We start from the raw sequence: 19,331 nt of genomic DNA, 5'->3' as shown, positions 1-19,331 counted from the left end.
CATTAATTATATTTAACCACTTGCACTAATGTAGCTCAATATATTATTTTTATTTAAAAAAAATATTCTTGAAATATGTTAATTTTCGAATTTAACTCTTCAAGTCTGTCAGAAAATATATATATACCTCGAACGCTTTGCGTCTTTGCTGTAAGGAGATAATTGAAATCCTGTTTAGAGCAGCTTATGTCAAACTATAGGACTAACTACATAATGCTGGGTTGGAGATGAATAGAGGTGTAAAGGTTATTTTCCCCCTCTATATCTGAATCTGAATGAGAGTAATAAAAACATGTTTTCTCCTGTCTTGAATCCGGTCTTTGATTGCTACAGTGTCCTTGAGCGCACAGGCATCCTCTGTAGCGAGGACATCAAGTGCTTCATTCAGCGGTGTTGACCGTGTGTTGGTCGATTAAAGAGAAGAAAAGAGACCAGAAAGTAGACTTAAGGAAAACTTGGAGAACCAAGAGGCGCAGAGATCCGAATAAAACCACCAAATAATGAGGTCAAATAATAAGAAGAAACGGTCAAACAGAAAATTTAGCGAGGGTTGAAAGAGTTTTATGTGTAAGTGATTTTTTCTCTCTCTCTTATTTTATGATAGAAAAATTAATTTCCACTCGGCATAAACTAATCCTAGTTGTTTATGAATGACTTTCAACTTTTAGTCATTTTAAAATTGGTAAATAAATTTACAAATCAATTAATACAGTGTGTAAGATATATATATATACTATTAAAAAACTTCCACTATTTACTGCTCACTTTTATTTAACAAGCGCCCAGACGCTTAATGATTTTGGTATTTAAAATTGTTTATATTTATTCTCATTTTACGCAATAACATCAAAATCATCACATACCGTAGTTTTGAACTAAATGTCATCATCATCCTGTTTTTCTGCTGATTGAATATTTGAAATTATTAAATCAATAACTGCTTAGAGTGTAGTTTGTTTTTTTAATTACGGACAAATGTAACACATGGAGATTGAAAAATAATTGCTTGGAGGACGGCGGACTTCGTGTGTTGACCACACTTTTTGTTCAGATAGTCGTGCATTTTATTTAAACATGTTACGATCAAGTGTTTATGTGAAGAAAACAAGGAATTGCATTTCTAAAAATCTATGAACAAATCTAGTGACTAATGGTTTTATTTGTATTTTTATATTACAGATTCAAAACAGATTCGATTTAAATCCGGATAAAATCTCCAGAGAGGAAAACAATGACTAAATGTGAACTAAAATGCGAATTTTAAAATAAAGTATCATTGTGAATGTCCGTTTGATAGAGTTCTGCTTTTCAGTTGCGCGTCTAAATTAAACCAGGAGGAGGCGCTGATGAGCCTTTATTACGAGGCTTATCAGCCTCGTAAAATTTGTTCAGGTTTCAGCTGTTTTATTTTTAAAACTTTGTTTCATTTGATAAACAGTGGGGATACATTATAAACCTGGAATAACTAGAATAGTAATTATAACAATGTAAAACTAATGACTTGCCCCAATCAAGATTCAGATTGGATTTATAGAAATGGCACAAAAATGTGTAAAAACATGAGATGATACTAGTTCATGGTTGATGCCACACAACAGATAAACATCTTAATTTAATCTGACATAGCAGTTTGCTTAATAATTTAATTGGGCCAGAACAACAGATTCATTTCTCAAATAATCATCATGCACAACTACATTTTCTTCCTCCAGAAGGTATTTTACTTGTACACAGATGGAAGCTTGAGAATATCCCTGCAGTCATCAGGCAAGAAGTGTATCAAGAGTTTAGATTTCCTATCTGATTCATGTTTTCAGATTGTGAAAGGACATTGCCATGCCTGCAGAAAAACAGCATAACTACAGGATGAGTCCACACATGATGGATTCCAACAAAACAAAAACAAAGGGCTATATTACAAGTGCCACCTTAAAAAAAAGATTAAATCTCCACGTGTACCTTCACTTTTACATTATTAGGCAGCGCTCTCCTTCTTACATATCTTCTTATCTTGATTTTATTTATCATTTAATACGGCGTTTCCCAATTCCGGTCCTCAGGCCCCCCTGCTCTGCATGTTTTAGATGTGCCTCTATTCCAGAGCAGCTGATTCAAATGATTGCATGGCCATCAAGTGCTGCAGAAACCTGTTGATCACCCATATATTCAATCCAGGTGTGTAGCAGAAGGGAAACACCTAAAACATGCAGGGCAGGGAGGCCTGAGGACTGGAATTGGGAAACACTGATTTAATATATAGTGGATAACGGAATTGGACACACCTCTGTGGATAGATCAACACCAAAGGTTTCCCACCTTCAATTTGTAACAAACTTCTTAAAGTATTCAACTGATATATAGACACATACAAATATCTCAGAGAGGAAATATAAAACATGTAAGCAAAAAAAACCACCTGTTTTGCATGCGTGCACACATTAGACAAATAATTTGTTTATGCATTTTTTGATAGTAATTGTATTGTATACAATCATTCTAAGAGATTATGGAAGATTGTGGCATTGCCTGTAAACTAAATTCTTATGCCACAATTCCAAAAAAATATGTTTTGGACAATAATCATACTTATTATAATAACAACAAATTATAAAAAAAAAATGCTGGATCACCAATGAAGGAAGTGTTGAACAAGGCAGGGAAACAGGGCACTACTGTGGAGTAAATAGAAGGAGTTCAAAGTGAAGAGATGGCAAAGAGGAGTACCGGAAGAGTCTGGAGAGCAAACTACAGAGGAACATTATCAGGGATGTGTGGTAGGGGATGAAGGGGATCACAGGCTTCAAGCACAGGAAGGATTGAACAGATGAAAGTCTGGGCAGAGCCAATGAATGGAGCTCATTCTTCAATAGTTCAGAAACAAGCACAGCATCCTCTTCTCCTGCCCCCAGCCAAACAGATATTCAACTTATGACCCACAGCTGTCCCGTCACACCTCAGTTTTATCTTATACCTCAGTCATGGACTTTTCTGCTTCTATGTTTGACTTCAACCAAATCAGGAGCTGCTGCTGCTCCCTTGCCTCCCCATCCTTCTTATCTGTCTCAGGAAACAGCTGGATAAGCTGAACCGGAACAAGGTTCCAGATGGTGTCAGCCCCAGAGTCCCAAAGCCCTGTGCAGAGCAGCTATGGGATTCTGCAACACCTCTTCAACCATAGCGTGATCCAAGAAAGAGTTCGGATGTTGTGGGAGACATCCTGTCTGGTTCCGACTCCAAAGAAAATGTATCCATTAGTCAGTGTTGTAGTACTCGAAAACGGTCTTGGTCTCGAGACCGGTCTTAAGACCATTTTTTGATAGTCTCGGTCTTGTCTCGGACTCGACCACATTCGGTCTCGGTCTTGTCTCGGTCTCGGACATTGAGGACTCGGTATTTTATTTCAAGACCGGTCAAGACCACAACTGTGAAAATAACGCTAAATCATCAGTATCAATTTCTTTAAGATCCTTCTTTTTATTGGATGCACTCCTGATTCAAATTAAAGCAATAACCCGTCTCATTGGTAAATGCATGTTGTTGTTTTTTTAACTGCTGTCGCCCCCCCCCTTTCACCTTGAGCGCGGACTGCAGCACTTCGATTGAAAGTTACAAGTGGTTGTCTGAGAAGGGGATAAGATGTCGGCCAAATCATCGGTTATAAAATTTGGCTATTTAAATCACAAACAATACATTTGTAAAGCAACATTGAGAAAAAAGCATACAGCGCAATGTAAGTTCTGCAGTGCTTCACTATCAGAGACGGTGGGGACTACGTCCAACTTTTATCGACACCTTGAAAGAAAGCACAAAGAAAGGTAAGCTGTGTGTAAAAGTGATATTAGGAAAGCTAGCAAGTTAACGTAAGCAATTTCCTCGGTATCAAAATTATTCTACCCGGCCATCACACAGTTCTTATTTCAATATTAGCTACACATATTAAGTTAGCTAAAGTTATATATGTATGCTTTATCTTTTAGGGTGAATGTTCTCCTTTCTTATCCGCTATTTGCCACCTAGCTTGATGCACAAGTTGTCACCTAGTAGTGTTTGTGAAAACATGTCGGACATTACTGATTTAATTTAAAGAAGTGTTGATTCGTGTTGTGCATGGACAACGCTGTTTCAATTACAGCTTTCCTGAACATGTCTCCGTATTTCTGTCGGCTTCATGAGTGGATTGCAGCACATAGGTGGAAGCAGAGCAAAAATAAAAGTCTGAATAGATAATCGTAATATATTTTGGTTCTTGTTCAATACTTCTCATGAAGGAGAAGACTGATGTGGAAGTCTCTACCTATGTTTATTAATAACCATAATAAGGTGACGTACGTAACCATGACAGAACAATGGTTCGTAATGGTTCTGTCAATAAGTAACCATGACAGAACGTAATGGTTCGTAATGGTTACGTTCTGTAACGTAACCATGACAGAACGTAATGGTTCTGTCAGCTTGTGCTGGCTTGTGCTGGTGGGTAACCCCAATGTCTCCAAAGCCATCATATATAATTTATTAATGTGCCAAACCTGATATGTTTAACCTTAAATAAGTTGTATTTTCTTGCATTGGTCCTACAATTAACATTATTAAGGGAAGTAAGCAAATGCAGTTAACCTTGAGAGACTGAGTCGACTGGACATATAATAACATCCTGTTCCTAAGTTAGATTTTTTCTTTCTCATGAAAAACAATTATGAGACAGTGAATGAATTCATTCACTGTCTTATAATTATGAACTAAGGTCAATGTAAGTTACACTGACCTTAGGAGCTGGATATAGCTCCTGACATTGAAGATAAGACGTGGAGGTGATGCTCTGTTGTTTGGCTGTGGGAACTAGTCTATAGATATAAGCAGAGAGTGAAGAGACTAATATGCCTCACCTTATGAAAAATTAATAAATTAGTTGCTTTGTATGGATATAGGCAAATTACTTTTAGAAACCACATTGTTATGTTGCCATTTACAATTTCAGGTCAATAAGTAACTTTTTACCAGTTCACTCTCTATGGTTCATACCATATCAGTCATTTAACTTACTTGTTTATCCATTTCAAAAATGTGATGGCCAAAATACCATTGATTTGCATTTTGTTTATCTACATGCGTTTCTAGTAACATTACATTACACATATTTGACATGTATTTGTAAAGTTCCTACTTATTTTTAAGGTTGTTTTCTTATGTAATTGATGTTCATATGATCAGATAAACTGATTTCTATGTCCTATTTATTAGGTTCCTGGAATACAAGGCAGGGCAACAGAGTGATGTCACACAGCCAACAATATCGTTATTTACACAGAAAGTGCAGCTCTACAGCCCACAATCGCCAAGGCAGCAAGCCATCAGTGAAGCCATTGTTCAAGATTTGATCATTGGATGTTGTCTGCCCCTCTCCCTCGTGGAAAATGGACACTTTAAACACTTTCTTGAAGTCCTGGACAGTAAATACACACCAATCTCTAGAAAAACAGTTTCTGAGAGACGAATTCCAGAATTGGTCAGAAAAGTCAAGGAAACTGTCTTGGAGAAACTGAAGACCCAGTCGTCTGTGTCATTAACAACTGACCTTTGGTCTGATCGCAGGCTACGCTCCTTTCTTGGGGTGACTGCCCATGTGTGCTACAAATCTAAAGATTGCTATGCACTTGAAACCTACCTGCTGGACTGTAGGCGTTTTACAGGGAGGCATACTGGAGAGCACATTGCGTCTGCCTTTGAGGAGATCACTGAGGAATATGGTATTCGTGACAAAATTAGCTATATCATAACAGACAATGCACCCAATATGAAATGTGCTTTCAAAGTACACATGCCCCAGCAGCAATCTGATGACAGTGAGAGTGAAGAGGATAATTTAGATGACGAGCACTTGTGGGAGGACATTAATTCAGAGGAAGACATTGACTTACCATGGTCATCTGGTGAACGTCTTTCCTGCTTTGCACACTCTCTCCAGTTAGTTGTGCATGATGGTATGAAGGAGGTCAAGACCATTTCTCGCACCATAGCAAAAACGTCAAAGTTCGCAACCCTTTTACATAGCAGCTCACAATTTAAAGATAAGTTTGAGGCTGCATTTGGCACCAATAAAAGTGTTCCAGCTGCAAATACAACTCGTTGGAACAGTACATTTAAACAAGTACAGGCCCTTACAACTCTAGAACACAAATCACTCAGTGAAATGTGCAACAAAGACTATGAGGATGTCGTGTTCAGTGCGCGGGAGTGGAACCAGCTAAAGGAGCTATGTATAGTTCTTTCTCCATTTGCTGAAGCAACAGAGCTGACCCAAGGGGAAAGATCAGTGACTATTAGTATGGTGGTTCCAACTGTACTGGACTTGAACACACACCTCCTCAAGATGGAGGAGACCCGAATGCAGTGCCGGCCGTTGGTCAGAGCCCTCCAGCAGTCTCTGGTGAAAAGATTTTCTGGAATCTTTACAAAAACAAACATGGCCAAAGACAGTGGAAGAGAGGAACCTTTTAACCATGATGTGTACTTCTTTGCTGCCATGCTGGATCCACAGTTTGGCTTAAGCTGGGTGGATTTAGATGTTACCAACGGAGGTAATGCAGCATCGGTGAAGAAGTTCAGAGATGAACTTAAGAAGACACTGACAGGTTGGTATGCATTTTTCTTTGCTGAAAAAAAAGTCTTATTTGCAAAATTATAAATCTTAAAATGTCTCAAATTCGTAGCACATAAAGCCTTAAATCATAAAGTGGAATTTATAGTCTTCTTTTCATCAGTTTACTTTTGTCATAAACATTATTTTGTACACTCAAAGTTCTTGAAAACTAACACAGTCATTGTGTTTGTGTTTTTCAGACACATTGATCTTTGGGGTGGAGAACATGGAGAGTACAGATGACAAGTGCTCAGAAGCCATGAATGTGGATCCAACCAGTCATTCGCCACCAGCCAAATGCCCTCGACTTCTGTCACGCTACAAGGCACATAAGAAGCACAGCTCCTCTGTCCAGAATTCAAGTATTGCAACACAATTAAACAGATACTTTAATGATATAAGAGACTGTGACAGTGACAATGCTCTTGCCTTCTGGGGAGAAAACCAGTCCAAATATCCTCAACTGCACAATTTGGCTTTGAAAGTGCTATCCGTCCCTGCCTCCTCTGCACCAGTGGAAAGGGTTTTTAGTCGAGGAGGCATTGTAATGAGACCCCATCGTGCACGTTTAGGTGCAAAAATGCTGCAGTCTCTAATCTTTCTGAAGTGCAATGAAACCTTACTTTAAACTAATTTTATGTATCACCTACTTTATTTCAACCACTGTTCAACTACATGGTTATCCTTGTTCTTGAGTTTTGCCATTGACGTTTTCTAAAGCTTTGGCGTATTATGAAACTGCTTCCAGTTGTATAATTTTATTTTTGAAACGCATGCAGTTGGGCCTCTAAATGTCAGATTTCTTTATTATGTATGTTATGTATAAGTTGCTACATCCATTCAACAGCAGAGTTAAAGATGCAGTATGTAACTTTGTTAAAACAAAAAAATATCTTTGTAAAAGTTATATAGTTTTTTTTATATATTTATGTCACTATGTTGTGTCAGTATGTTATGAGACTGACAAGCTGTGAAAATATTGAGCTCCTCTGCCTTTTCTCCATGTTCCCAGTGCTAACTGGAGAAATACACTGCTTGGTCAAAAACAAACCATCTGATCCAGCAAAAGGGTCTTAGAACTGATAAAAGTCAGTCATGTTTTTGTGCACGTATTTCAATGGGGTTTGTATTTCTGCAGATGGCAGTAGTCGCTCAGGGAGGAAGTGAAGGAGATCAATCTTTTTTTCAACAAATTATCTGTCTCATAACATATTGTCACAACTTGGTGATAGATATAGATTTATTTAAGAAAAGTTATATAATGTAGCTATAATCTGTATACGAGAGAGAAACGAGAGAAATGATTGGCATTTTTTCAGTTTTACATATTTGCACATGGTTTTGAAATAGCACATTTAAAAACAACATAAATGTATGTACTGTTCATGAAAGGCAGATAAAATACTATTTTGATCGACTTTGATTGTTTGAAATTCTATGATTACAACATAGAAGTACTAAATAAAGATGTTTATGTTTATTCCAGTTCTCTGTGTAAAATATCTAGGTGTTTTTACGTGAATGTGGGTCTTTTAGATCAATTTTAGTGATTTTGATCATGTTTCACATTTTATTGTCACATACTGGCGCTGGTCTTGGTCTTGACTCGGTCTCGACTTCCCTCGGTCTTGGTCTTGACTTGGTATCGGACCCTAAAAGTCTTGGTCTTGTCTCGGTCTCGATACACTCTGGTCTTGGTCTTGTCTTGGTCTCGGGTTAGGTGGTCTTGAACACAACACTGCCATTAGTCATTAACAACTATAGACTTGTTGAAATGACATCCCACATCATGAAGGTCTGATGAGATTCCTTTTGGCCCATCTTAGTAAGCAAATAAGCACATAACAAGACCCACTGCAGTTTGCTTTTTGCCGAGTTGGAGTTGCTTCAACATATCCACTGTCTTCTAAGCAAAAAGCACTGGGAGGGCCATGCTCTTTGATTTTTCCAGTGCATTTAACACAAGTCAGCCCAATTTACTTTGTCAGAAACTCCAACAGACACAGGTGGAAGCCTTAACAATCGTTGGGATCAATGAATACCTGACAAACAGACCAGATTGTGAGACTGAAGAATCAGGCGGTCAGCAGCCCAGGAGCACCACAGGGGACTGTACTGTCACCATTTCTTTTCACTCTGTACAAGTTTCATTTCAAAACAAAGTCCTGTCATCTACAAAAAAACTCAAATGACTGCAGTTATCAGGTGAATCAGAGACGGCCAAGAAGCTGAGCTCAGTGAACTGGTGGACCACTTTGTGGCATGTGGAAACAATCACCTCGATTTGAATATTAATAAAACAAGGTGATTATTGTATATTTTAAAAGAAACAGGGTTAGATCAAACCTTTTTTCCTTCATGGAAGGAGAAGTGGAGGTGGTGAAGGAATGTAAATACCTCGATGTTCACCTAAACAACAGACTGGACTGCAGACTCAAAAGTTACGTCATCGACAGGAAAAGAGAGAGCAGACTGTACTTTGGAGGAAACTTAGGTCTTTCTGTGTTTGCAGTAAGATGCAGCCTATATCCTATAAATCTGTTAAGTGTCATCTCTTCTAACATCCTTATCTAGACTTGGCTTCAGCCTTTCCAGCTTTTTTTTTTAGACTAAGCAAAAAGAAATGACATAAAAGTGAGAAAGTAAAATAACATTAATTGTCTTTCATAATACATTTTGTTATGAAAAAGGTCTGTGCTTTTTATATACATTTCTTCTTTAAAATGTTTCAGGTTTAAAGTTATACAAATGTTAACTCTGTCTGCATAGTTTCTGGTTGATTAAAAGTCAAATATAAACTATCATCCTTGGTCGTACACAATCAGCTCTTATATTCCAAACAAAATTTGTGTTGTGTCTACTTCTGTTGAATTGTTTCAGTTTCACTTTCTCCTAAAAAGCCACTTTGCAAACCTGATAAAGAACATTTTGATTTTAGCTGCATTTTCCTTTAGCAGGACATTCTGTTTCAGATTTATTCAGTTTATGACCATCCAACCATCAGGTTGTGAAGGTTTATAAGTTATATTAAACTGTAATTACTACATTAATAGTGTCTACAGTTCATATCATAGAAATACAGTGGGCAGACAGCTTTATACATGCAAATGGAGCTATTTGTAGCAGTGAGTTACCAAAGTCATAAAATCTGCTTTAGTGAAACTATCCCAGAGTTAAAAGACCTTGAAATTCCTCTCATCATTCCCAGAGGTAAAGAAAGGGAAGGAAAGCCAACTCTCCCTCATGCCGAGGTGTGGGCGATTTCTGAAAGCCAAAGAGTTTTTCAGGATTGACTCTTAACTTTTCTCTCAAAGTAAAGGGGGGGAAAGTCGGCTGTGACTGTAGAAGGACAAAAACAGCTGTGTTGGAATCCAGCACAGGACTTGTTGCAGCTGTTGTTTCCGAGCAACATGCAAACACTGCTTATAGACTGGGGAGGATTGTGTCACTGGCGTTTCATCTGTTAGACAGCATCCAGATTTCATTCCTGGTTTTACTAACATATAAACAGCATGTTTAAATGACATATACCATAAGAAAGGGATGCAGAGACAGTAGAACTCTATTTAATGAAAACTTTTAAATCAGTCAGGCAGCATTTTCTTAAAAGTTACTCTGGACATTATTGTAAATATTGTTAATTCACAGAAATAGAACTGTGCACTGATAGCATCAAACATTTTTACATACTCTAATGTTGAAATTAATCTTTTAATTTCAAATAGAAGTCAAGTCTCTTATATAGCTGTCAGTCTTGCAACAAATCTAAAGAAGTGTCTTCAGTCAGAGGCTTTTTAAGATTTGTTGCAAAACTGACCACTACTGGAGATTCTTCCAGTCCAAAGCATCAACATCCACGACAACATGTTGAAGATACTTGGATGATATGAGTTGCAACAACTTTTAATTTTTTAACTTTTCACTTTGGTATAAATAAAATATTTGTGAATTGAATTAGAATAATGACAGAAATGAACACTCTTACATTAAACATTTATTATTCCCAAAACTTTTAGACATAAACATTTAACAACAAATAATTCAATTCAGTATGAAAAAAATATTTACATGTTTTTAGATAGCATCTAAGTTCATGTTAGTAATTTCAGTTTTAGTTTATTGCATCTTACTGTACATGTAGTCGACGATGATGTGTGGATTGCGTTTCTAGCATCACTTCTCATAACAACATAACAATCCATTAATTAAAAAAATATATTTAAGCATAAACCTTTGATTCAACAGCGAGAGGTAATACTGAATGCTTATTAATCTCTCTTACTTCTATACAATGAGAAGATTATATTTCATTGTATATTTTTTAACCTCTTTTCTGAATGGATAAAGCAGGACATGATTGTTTTGTCTCCTTCAAATATTTTCACCAATGATTTTAGTCCTGGTGCTTTTAGTTTGATAAATGAGTTTTCGATCCTGAAGAGCCACTATCCTTCAATTATTAGATGTATCTCTTCTCCTGTACATCTAAATTAAATGACTGAATTCCAATTTCATAAGCCTTTAGTTATTTAGCTTTACATTCAAAAACTAATAGAAATGGGTAAACCCTATCTATTGTCAAATTCCAGAATAAATATAACACAGATATTTATATTTATGTTTTTGCCATGACTTACTGGTTATAATCTGTGCTCCAATTGTTCACTCCTTTAATACAGTTGAGCTCAAAATTATTTGGATTTTAAAATAATTTTTGATTATTTATTTAAAGCTTGATTCTGATATGGAATTAGACAGACATTACTCGACAGGACAATGTAAAAGAGTGCCAATTTTGAAAAAGAAAAGTATCTACTTTTATTTACATTTCAATAAAAAATGCAAAGTCAAACATAATTTACACACTTCCTTAAAAGAAAGAGAACAATCTATTGGGGTTACTGCAATCAAACCTTTCTTGCTGTTCAGTTTAGCTTTTTTGCATGTTTCTTCTGGTAGTTTGATTGTTTGTCTTTGGTGATAACCCCCCGCCTCTCGCCCAATGCAACGACTGCTAGAGATAAGCATCAGCCCAAATCTTTGGCTGACTTTGGCTGGCCCACTCTAACCAATATTGCTCTAAAACTAAAACTAAGGTGGGTATGAATAATTATGAGCCTAATTGCATTTTGTGCACTACATCGAGCACTGACGGTTTCTTTCGCTGACTAAACAAAAACAGATGAATTTGTAAGCTGCCGTTAACTCGTTTTGCTGACAAGTATTGTGCATAGCATTACCACGACAACCAGGCATGTGTATACAGTACAACACTTAAAGGGACAATGTTATTTACTTACACAAATGAACTACACTCTCAGAGTTTCATCACTGATTTCGCCAACCGGAAGAAAGATGTGAGCAGGATTTGAACACCAGATCTTGAGTTCAAGCCAAGTTTCAAGTCTCAAGTACCAGTCTTAGTAAAGTCAGGAATCTATTTGTTGTGTAACCAAAGTGTTCCTCAAAGCTGTGTCTCTATATCTAAATACTGCTGTGGTGGCAAATCGTACACAGAAAAAAGGAACCATGTCTTTGATAAAAAGATAACCCTTGAACTTCATTTTGTGCATAGATATATCACTACAGTAAGAACTGAAAAAGTCTTTGAACATGTTAAAAAATACTTTCACATAAATCAGTAGATAAAAAGATACTTATAGAAAGTAAAATCTATGACAAAATAGTTATTGTACAATCTTTCAGGAGAAAGGTTTCACTACAAGTAGAAACACTTTACACAGAGATATTACTTTGTATTCTTCACTATCTCTCAGCCTCTTCACTGGCTTTAGGAGCCGAGCCCTTACACACCAGACCCAAACTGCTGTTCGGTAAACTTTGATTGTATTTCAGGTTTCTTCCTCCTTTAAGAATGAAAATCAGTTTGGAGCGGTAGTGATCTCCGGCCAGGAAGTACAGGATCGGATCGATGCAGCTGTTGATGCTTGCCAGCGGCCTGGTGATTTTGTAGGTGAAGTTCACGATGTTGAGGAACTTACAGTTGAGATTCAGCACACGGGATGTGTAGTAGAGTGTCCGTGTGATGTGAAATGGGACGAAGCTGACTGCGAACACCACCAATACCACAATGATGAGCTTGATGGACTTCTGCCGCGACCTGGAGGTCTGCTTGCTGGAAGATAATCCTCGTCTGGGCTGACACAGGGTTCGCGCCATTAGACAGTAACACACCAAAATGACTATGAAGGGGACGCCAAACAGCAGCACCATGACTACAGAACTATAGTCAACGTACTGTTCAAAGGCTTCCTGATTGGTTGTGTCATGGCACAGCGTGTCATTGTCTCTCCTTGAGGTGGTGACGAATATGAGGTTGGGCACCAGGCACACCGTCACAACACACCACACCGAGCCACACACCAGGTGAGCGTGACGGGACTTTACCTTAGTTAGCACTTTGATTGGGTGGCAGATGCCAAGATACCGATGCACACTGATGCAGGTGAGGAAGAGGATGCTGCAGTAGAGATTGGCGTAGAAGAGGAAGCGGACTACTTTGCAGGCAGCCACGCCGAAGGGCCAGTCACTTCGGTTGGCGTAGTAGTAGATGAGGGTGGGCAGCGAGAGCACATACAAAAAGTCGGACAGGGCAAGGTGGAACATGTACACAGTACTCGGGTTCCACGGCCGCATCTTTATGAACATCCACAATGCCATGGCGTTGAGAACGAACCCAACAACAAAAACCAGGCCGTACGACACAGGAAGCAGGATATATTTAAACTCCTCATTAAAACGGCAGCTGGCATTAAAGACTGATGTGAAAACCTCTGACTGGTTGTGTGAACTAGAGTTCCTGATGACCAGCTCCATGTCAGGCATGTTAAAGACAGTAGTTGACAAAACCTAAAAAGAAAAGAAAGCATAAAGATATCAGGGTTTTCGTTGCAAGAACATGTAAAAACAAACATCCATCGTCTACAGCTGCTTTTCTATGCAGGGTCAATGGGTTGCCGGTGCCTAACTTCAGCTGCCATTGGGTCAAAGGAGAGGGACACTCTGGGCAGGGCAACACAAACACATACAGAGTGAATGCACACTCACATGCGCAAATCTAAGGGCAGCTTAGAGTACTCACTTAACCGCATATTTTTAGACTGTGGGAGGAAGTCAGAGTACCAAGAGAGAAACCCTGCATGCCTGTGGAGAACATGCAAAAACCTATGTTGGCTTTAAAGCTTTATAATCTTTCATGATCCCCACTTACGTTAAGGAATGAGAATTAAAAAACCTAAATTACTAATCTTTCCACATCTAGAACCAAAATCCTAGACAGCAACAGACAGGACTTTATTGCTGCTCATGCTTGTTCTGAAAATAGATGCAGCACAAACAAATGCATTTCCATATATCTTTAAACATGTCTTAATGTGACCAACCCAAAAGTCTAATTACATTCAGTAATGGAAAAAGTTATCCACTACAGAAGCCAAGAGGTTTGTCCGCATATACTTATTCCCAATAATTTTCTTGAGATAACGAGTTAATTTCCTGATGGTTTCTTGAGATAACAAATTAACCTCAAGAAAAAGGTTGTTTTCTCAAGATCACGGAAAATCTAATTTTGTTTGATTCCATTCTTCAAATGCCTACTTTCTCTATATTAACTTGTTTTCTTGAAATAACATCGGGAAAAACTATAAGCTTTCGGAATCCACAGCAACCTGGGCTTTTACCAAATAGTAAACACTTCTTAAACCCAATAACTGGCTTAGCCACGTTTTATCAGGAGTCAGCAGCAACTGGCAAGGAGTATTTTACAATTCTAAGAATTACTTGTTTTAATTCAGTTTTACTAGTAGCGTTTCCAACATGAACTGCATTTTAGAGGTCAGACAACAGCATTTCAATCTGATCTGACTGCAGTTTGCAAGGTCACTCTAAGAGCTTTGTTTTGCTTTTATTTTTGTGTAGTTTTGACATTGACTTGCTGATGTGCTTTGGACCAGGCTTGCCTTCTAGAGAGTAGAATTAATGATTCTATCAATCACAGCAAGTCATCCAGGACCTTAAGCAACAAAACAGCCCCAGATATGCTTACCTGTAGATATAATGTTCCTTTTTTGAGACAATACGCTAGTTTTGCACCAGAGGTAGTGGAAAGCCTACCAGCAAAAAAAATTTCAATTTTGTCAATCCACAGAATATTTTGTTGCAGCTCTTGAGGACCACAAAGATACTTTTGGCAAATGTGAGACAGGCCACTGTGTTCTTTTTGAGCAACAGCAGATTTCCCCTTTGAACTTTCACATGAGTGCCAGAAGAAAAATAAATATAAAAGTTTTTTTTTCCCTGTATTTTACAATGATTCTAGTTTTGATCTAAAATATGATACCATCAAAGGCTTTAAAACTTAATGAGTTTCTTGTCTACAAACAGTCACACAATAGGAAAACTGTCACAGGTTCATAACATGGAAATTTCATTTGGTATTGAAAGATGATCCTATAGGACAAAATACTAGAATAGTTCATCTCAACTACTTTTCATATTTTTCTCTGATCAGTTACAACAAAATACTTTCTGACCTTGATTGCAAAATACATTCAGAGAGTATGATAGTTTAAACATTGAGCTAATTTTAAATGCAACATAGAGCTGAACACAGATATTTACATAATGCATAAAAAACACCAATGTTTTTTCCTGTTACATCAGACTTAACTACCATAGCATCTCTTAGCAAAATGCAAAAATGTGTGAATGTGTTTGTGAATGGGTGAATGACTGAATGTGGCGTGAAGCGTTTTGGGGTCATCTGGACTTAATAAAGTGTTACACAAACATATTTACCATTTCCAAATTCAAAAAAGTGATTAAAAAATCAGTTCCTCTTTATTCTGGCTTTTAGTCATTCTAAATAACTTTGGTAATCCAAAATTATTTAAAAGAGAAAAAGTTTCTCTTTTACAATATCAGACAGCAATAAAAAATGCTTATATCTCTAATGCCTCTATAACTAGCTGAATTGAATTAATAAAGAAAATTGCAGTCATCCTAAAATCGAACCTTGTTGTACATCCATCTTGCAGTTTTGAAAGCTTAAGCAAACCCAAGCATATAATGTATAGCTTAATGTTTCACAACACCCAAAGGGTCTTACTGCAATATATTTCACTGTAAGACATTCACTTGATGTTGTCACAGAACAGGCTAACTTAAACTGAGCTGTCGTAGGGTGTGGTTTAGAGTTGTTCGCTAAAGTTAATCAGGGTTTCCCTGAAAATAAAGTCATTACAAAACATTTGTCTCTCATTTATCACAAATGATGTTTTCACAGATGCGCAACTTGTTTGTGGTTTTCATATTACTGAACCCCAGATGTTTGCTTTCTAGTTATCCCCATTAAACAAGGCTGTCCACCTGCAGATCAAGAAAAACACCAAATGATTTTAAAACTTTGTGAAAATGAGTAGGGAAAAGTTTACTTTAGTTCTTTTTAAAGTAAATTTATCTCAAAACTTTAAGGTTTGTGTCTCAAATTACCACAAAGTAATCTTTCACTCAGTGACTGATTCAGATTTGAAGGGGAAAGCAACACTCACACTTTTCTCTTGATCAGTTTCTCTTTATCTGTATCAAGATAAAGAATATAATCTTACAACTGCGTAAGAGTTGTAAAAATATAACTCATGCCAAAGGCTTAACATCACATGGATGATACTCTTCTTCAGTAAAAGGTAAATAAACAAAAAACAAAAACAGGTTGCTCTTGTTTTTCTTTTTGCTTCGGGCAGCAGTTTGTCATTGTTATGTTGTTCACCTCATACCTTAATTCCTCAAGAGTAAGACCAACCTCTTCCTGGAAGTTTCATAAAAATACTTTTCTTAAAGATTGGACATTTTCCTTTCTCATCAAATGCCCAGTTAAATCATAAATCCAGAACTATGTGCCAAAATTATGTTTTACTTAAATTTACAAGACACTGTAAAATGGGCACGTTGAAGCTCATACCAGCACACAGTAATAAATGACATGATAATAAAGGTTTATTTTCTGTAAGGTACTGTTTTGTAAACAAAATTAAACCCTACAACATAATCCACATTTCAGTCTGAATTCATTCATTTAATGGGCAATAAATCCCACATTTAGAAATGTTTTTATTTTTATTTTTTAAAGAAATCTCTGTTGCCACATTTATTGCCACTCCTAAGACGTCCAATGAAGACATGCGTTACTTAATCACTTTAGCAGGTTTTAATTAATCTACAACTTTCTGTTATAGATTACCTTCCATCTGCCTACTTCAAAACAGAAAAAGAAAAATGATATGCCATTCAACTCAAGAAGATGTGCCTTGAATCCTTGCAAAGTAATGCAAATGGCTGCAGAAAAGCTACTCATTTTGCTCATCTACACTCACTAAAAACAACTGGAGGGTTGCACAGAAGAACTCTAAATTTTTTTTCCACCACTCACTCTGAGGGAAAGGTTGAGGAAGGAAACAAACAAAAACATCATTATTAGAGGAGAGATTATGCTCAAGCCGAATCTGGATTTTATTTGCAGTAGTTTTTCTTTACAGAGGTGCTATTAAATGTTACAGGCGCTGTGACCATGTGTGCAATGTTCCACCATTTCACTGCTAAGCACAACATTCCAGTGTTTTTATGCCACCACACTACACATTCTTGTAACATATTCTAAGCAGAACACAATCAAAACTACTAGTTTTAACGTTTAAAGGCTAGTTCTAGATACAAGTAGTTCTAGAACTAGTTCATAATGTGGTTGAGGAATTGCTTTTTATGAACAATTACTCCTTCTGGTTTTCTGCAACAATGTTTGCTGCTACTTTTTCACTTCTGGGCTGTTTTTATTGTGCCAATACGGTGTTATTGTTTTCTTTACAACTGGGAGTGTTAGCATCTCAAAAGCTCATATGATACCTGAACTATGACCTCAAAAGCCAGAGGAGTACAAAAGGAGGCTTCATAGCTGCAGAGCACCAAGTTTCTCTGTCTGGTTTTCTATCCAACCCTAAAGCGAGACTTAAGGAGGGATGGCAAAAGCAAATGTTGCAAATTAGCAATGCTTGCTAACAAGAGATGGTGTCTCTGACATGTTATTGTGATATATTGTCCTTCTGTGTCCTGGATATTGAGCTGTTTACATGTCATTACAGTGTCATACGGCAACAGTGTCTTCAGTCAGAAGCTTCTTCAGATTCGTTGCAAGACTGACCACTACTGGAGATCTTTCTTGCCCACCTCATCTCTACAACTATTAAGATACTTGGACGACATGACTTATGAAAACATTTAAAGTGTTTTTAAATTAAACATTGTCATTATTACATTACATTAAGTTCTGCAAGTTGATCTCAGTATAAAAATAAGTACAAATAATTATCAGATCCTTTCATTAAATAATGTTTGTAAACAAACATGGACTACAAATGTAGCTTTTTTTTAACAACTCACTTTCTCTTTATTTCACGAACCTGTTCCGCTCTGTAGAGAGCGTACACATGGGAGACGGAAAGAAATAAAGAAAAAAGACCGACATTGTTCGCTTTTATTATCCTCTATTACAGTTTTTATAGATTGCTCATAGCTTTGTTCTCTTTTTATCCAAACTAAGCATTTGGTTTTCCGTATTTTGCGCAGTTCAGTCACGGCTTTGAAAACAAACTTGAGTGAACAACGACTGCCTGCACTCACCTAAGCAGAATCCTACCAGCCTTGCTGTGAGGAAACTCTGATCCTCGAAAGTTGCTTATTTCCCTTCTTCACTTGTTTCTGATGCCCGGAGCTACAAATGCGCTTCGTTGGTGCCTCTCCGTTGGCGTCCAGAAGCGACTGTTTAGGTTCACGCTTGTTGCAATTCGTGGTAGGAAGCTGGGGGGGGGGAGGAGGGGGAGGGGAGGGGGGGGAGGGGGGGGGGGGGGGGGGTTGGAGTCCATGGCAGCGCAGCCAGAAACGTCAGTCAACACTGAGAGGAGTAAGCATGAGGGAGGAAATGGAAGCTGGGGAGTGAACAAAGCATGCCGCTTAAAAAAAAGTAAAAGAAAAGAAATTGGCCGTAGGGTGTCATCTTTCGTTTTAGAGCTTAAATAATCCCGTTCATGAATGTAAAATACACGCCATGTCAGTTACAGTGAGGGAGAAAATGGAGTTACGGTTGAAGTGAAATGGACTTTTCTATTCTCTTGGACTATTCTCCAAGTTACTTTGGAGAATAGTCATACTCTCTTATACCATCTTCATCTTCGAGAGAATCTATAAACGCTGTTTCCAAGTCTAATTATTTTCCAACACTGATGAAAAAAGTGTATTATGGTATATCTATATCATAATTATGAGATAATTTGTCTATTTTTATCCTCCACCAAAGCCGCCTCTTTTGACATGGGATTTTGCCAAAACTTGCTGGAATTCAAGGCTTGTAAATCCGTTTCTGAAATATTGCCCAATGTTAGCAGCATCCATTTCTTTCTAGGAATTTGTCTCATTCACCTCTTTAGAATGCCAGAGAGCCAATTTAAGCCAACTAATAGAAGATATTATCTCATAATTGTGAGACACAAGTTTGTTTTGTTTTTTCATCAAAGTCACAAAATGGGCTTTCAAAGGTTACAAACACTGCCAAGTCTTTTAATTTTCTCAAGTAGTGTTAATAAATCTCTTCTTTCAATTCAGGACAAACTTTCTTTTTTTAAATGCC

General features: G+C 37.4%; 2 protein-coding genes across 2 annotated transcripts; one reads left to right on the top strand and one right to left on the bottom strand.

Moving 5' to 3' along the window:
• The first annotated feature begins 3,263 nt into the window (after window positions 1-3,263).
• Window positions 3,264-8,270, top strand: LOC111606838. Its single transcript, XM_023328159.1, has 2 exons — window positions 3,264-6,629; window positions 6,838-8,270. The coding sequence occupies exons 1-2, from the start codon at window positions 5,792-5,794 to the stop codon at window positions 7,263-7,265; spliced, it is 1,266 nt and encodes a 421-aa protein (XP_023183927.1). The 5' UTR covers window positions 3,264-5,791; the 3' UTR covers window positions 7,266-8,270.
• A 2,021-nt stretch (window positions 8,271-10,291) lies between these two features.
• On the bottom strand, window positions 10,292-18,486 carry p2ry4 (pyrimidinergic receptor P2Y4). Its single transcript, XM_023328105.1, has 2 exons — window positions 18,329-18,486; window positions 10,292-13,507 (listed from the first exon to the last, which is right to left on the bottom strand). The coding sequence occupies exon 2, from the start codon at window positions 13,481-13,483 to the stop codon at window positions 12,404-12,406; it is 1,080 nt and encodes a 359-aa protein (XP_023183873.1). The 5' UTR covers window positions 13,484-13,507; window positions 18,329-18,486; the 3' UTR covers window positions 10,292-12,403.
• Window positions 18,487-19,331: the final 845 nt, after the last annotated feature.

Source organism: Xiphophorus maculatus, chromosome 23, assembly GCF_002775205.1.
Source record: "Xiphophorus maculatus strain JP 163 A chromosome 23, X_maculatus-5.0-male, whole genome shotgun sequence".
Classification (NCBI taxonomy): Eukaryota; Metazoa; Chordata; class Actinopteri; order Cyprinodontiformes; family Poeciliidae; genus Xiphophorus; species Xiphophorus maculatus.
This window is presented reverse-complemented; position numbering and strand designations above follow the sequence as displayed.